Below are 3462 nucleotides of genomic sequence, written 5' to 3' on the forward strand. Positions count from 1 at the left end.
AGCATCCAACTTCATCTTGTATTTTCACTCAGAAGATTGATTTTTTTTTTAAAAATGGCTAAAAAGTTGTTAAATGACAACTCAAGAGTTACACATTAATATTCTGAACCTTTTATACAAACAGGAAACCTTACAGGAAGAAGACAGTCACTTTTCAAACAGCTTTTATTTATTTATTTTTAATATGTTAATGTCTGCACTGGTGGAGAAAATACTTAGAATGACATTCTGTTCTTAACTCACATTAACCCCCTCTGGTAAAATAATGTTTAAGAACTCACTTGCAGGAGAAAGGACTTTTCGAGTCTTCTTTTCTACCTACACTCCTATGTTCCCTCACTGCCCCCAACCAACAAGATGCAAGGTCCCTGATTCATCATCACCCTTCCCCTGGAAGATGTGGATAGGATCCCACAACTTCCTTTCTGAGGAAATGGTCCATAGGAAGCACCAATATTAATCCAGTTAATCCTGAAACAATGTGATATTTTTCATTGCCTTGACGTGAATTCAGAATATAGAAGAAACAAACTAAGTACGAGTCTGCAGAAATGATAGCATGCTGGCATTACTTTGTTTGCTTGACATTAAAAGTGACATTGTGCCAAAAAAAGAGGTCAGGGGGAGAGAAAATGGTGAAACAAAGGATTTAAGAAACAAGCCTACACTACAATAATGACCTGTAAACACAACGCCTTGGACTGTGATCACAGATTTCACAAGAAAAGGAAGTTTAGGTCAAGTCAGCAAGTCGTGGGAAAACTCCCATGAAAAAGCACAAATGCTATAAGAAGATGTATTCATGATTTCACATTCTTCCCTCTAAGTCAATAACAAAATATTGTTCTTTGGAGTTACTATGGGTATGTCTATACTACCCCTGGATCGGTGGGCAGCGATCAACTCAGCAGGGGTCGATATTGACCCTCAAGCGCTCTCCCGTCGACTCCTGTACTCCAGCGCTGCGAGAGACGCAGGCAGAGTTGATGGGGGAGCAGCAGCAGTTGACACACCACCGTGAGTAGATCTAAGTAGGTCAACTTCAGCTATGTTGTGTAACTTAGATCGATTCCCCGCCCCCGTGTAGACCAGTGCCATTTTATCAGATGAGTTAAACAAAAGTTATCACCACTTTTGGTTACTAACCATCCCTTGAGACACTGCAAAGGAGATGGGGTGTTAGCCCCAGTGGGCTGGGCAAATTCAAATATAGTTAAATATACTCTGCACATCGGCATCCTCCATGCAGTTTCACTCTCTATCCCAACAGTACTGCCATGCACTGTTAAATAGCTATTACGTTGCACCCCAGAAGTAGATGCACTTCAGTGGGTGAAATTATACCTATATAAAAAGATTAAGTGCTCCGGAATTCATCATCAAAGAGTTCTAAAAATACCCAAGATAGATTGTGCTATGGCTGAGGGACAATATCCATACTCAGGAGTCATTCTCTCCTCCCACTTACATGAATTTCTTAACTGTTAAGCACTTTTCTTAAAAGACACACAAGAGTGTCTACATTGCCATAAGATACCCATAGCATGATTGCAGCTGGCCTGGGTCAGCTAGCTCGGGCTTGCGGGTCTCAGGTTGTGGGACTACAAAACTGCAGTGTTAACATTTGGGCTTGGGCTGGAACCCAGCTCTGATACACTGTGATGGGGAGGGTCTCGTTGCCCAGGCTTCAGCCCCAGCCCACAAGTTAACACTGCGATTTTTAGACCTACAGCTCAAGACCAAGTCAGCTGACCTGGCCTCTGAGACTTGGTGCTGCAGGTTTTTATTGCAGTGTAGACATACCTCAAAACTCACTGAGGAGGATCCCTTCTGCAGTCTTTTGTTGTAACAAAGTTACTATGTGAGTAACAAATGGAGTGTTCAAAAATTCCCTATGACTTAAAGGAACTAGAGTTGAAATCATGGCTTTTAAAACAGTTTAGCCAAAATATGTATAACCAGGTTTTGTGGTGGCATTCAACAGAATAAATATCTCACCACATGCCACAGCAGTAACAGCAGCTCTCTGTGACAAAGCTTGGAAGTGTACTGTATTGCTATAGTCATGCCCAAATAACTGTTCCAAAAATAGCTTAATGAGCAGCCATGGGAATTTGTCCAAATCAAAACAACATCTTGGCAGCTCAAAGCACATGCACCTCGCATCATCCTTGGGATGATTTTGGCCAAAGAATGTTAAGTCACAAGGATAGCTCTTCCTAGGGAAAATATAACCTCATTTCCAATGCAAGACTTATCACAGCTCTGTTAAAATATAATTTATGTAAGCAGGTTTATTAATTCTTTATATATAATATTCCAAGGGTGTCTGAACACCTACCCTGCATTGTTACTGACTGCAGTTAGCCCTTTTACTCCAGTCTTCAGTAAGCCTCCTATGAGGTTCTCTGGAATTCCACACAATCCAAAACCTATGTAAAACAAATACAAACAAAGAATGTAACAAGCATTCTAGAGGGAACAATGTCATCAAAAGAAATAAATCTGTGTAGCAGATGATAAAAACCACATACATTCTGCACAGAAGAGAATAATCCGGTTATAGATGAATAAGCAACTCAACACTTGGAGAAAATATTTCTCAGAATAGGGAACAGGACTTCAACAGTCATAGTAATGGCAATAGCATGATTTGTTTGGGAGGGTAAAATCTCCTTTCCTTTCAGTCCATCCAAAAGTAATCTTCCCTTCCCATTATGTTGGCTATATTAATCTCCATACTGGATCTCTACTGTGGCTTCTCCACTTCTGCAATATTAAGTTTGAGCCTCTCCTCTTCAGTTTCACACAACCTATAGTTTGCCTCCACCTACATCTCTGCCTTCATTTCCTCTGCTATACGTTCCCTACTTCAATCCCATCCAGCTTCAGTCCTGAAGACTCGAATTCAGATCTCTGCTACCAATCTGTAGAACTAGAGTAACTGCGATCAGAATTCTCTCTTTCTGTATTCTCATCTTTGTGTCTACTTTTTCTGCAGACCCATAGGCCTGGCGCAGCCCCTCTTTTGCCTTAAAAACCCCACCAGCAACTTGTAAAAACCCAGCTACTCCAAAAAATATTCCAACTAAGAAGAGCACATGGTCTTCTGTATTTGCTAAATGGCAATTGCACATCATTGTGTTTGGACACTTGTATATTTGTATCGGACCCATGTGTTTTGTTTTTTTTAATTGTAAACTCTGCAAGACAAGAATTATGACCTTTGTTTGGAACAAAAACTATAGTACAGATGTTGGGAGTCAAGCCGTCACGACCACGAGTTAATGGACCACGGATTAAGAGGGCCATGCTGAAATATCTTAAGATATCTATATACTGTGACAAAGTTCCTCCTCTACCTTGGTGGGTCCTGTGCTTACTGGCGGATTTGCTCACCTCACAGATTCACCCTGTGGGTTGGGAAACAACCCAGAGACCTTCCCCTCTGGCAGGGGCCAC

General features: G+C 41.2%; 1 protein-coding gene across 1 annotated transcript in view; it reads right to left on the bottom strand.

Annotated features, from left to right (window-relative positions):
* Nucleotides 1-2432, bottom strand: part of LOC116832009 (succinyl-CoA:3-ketoacid coenzyme A transferase 1, mitochondrial-like) — a gene marked incomplete at its 5' end in the record, with an annotated part of 26803 nt that extends 24371 nt beyond the window's left edge. Inside the window, one exon of the mRNA XM_032792402.2 lies at nt 2342-2432. Within this exon, the coding sequence (XP_032648293.2) occupies nt 2342-2432 (91 nt within the window). The remainder of the gene's footprint in view (nt 1-2341) is intronic.
* Between the last annotated feature and the right edge of the window lie 1030 nt (nt 2433-3462).

Source organism: Chelonoidis abingdonii, unplaced genomic scaffold (genome assembly GCF_003597395.2).
Source record: "Chelonoidis abingdonii isolate Lonesome George unplaced genomic scaffold, CheloAbing_2.0 scaffold0611, whole genome shotgun sequence".
Taxonomy (NCBI): Eukaryota; Metazoa; Chordata; order Testudines; family Testudinidae; genus Chelonoidis; species Chelonoidis abingdonii.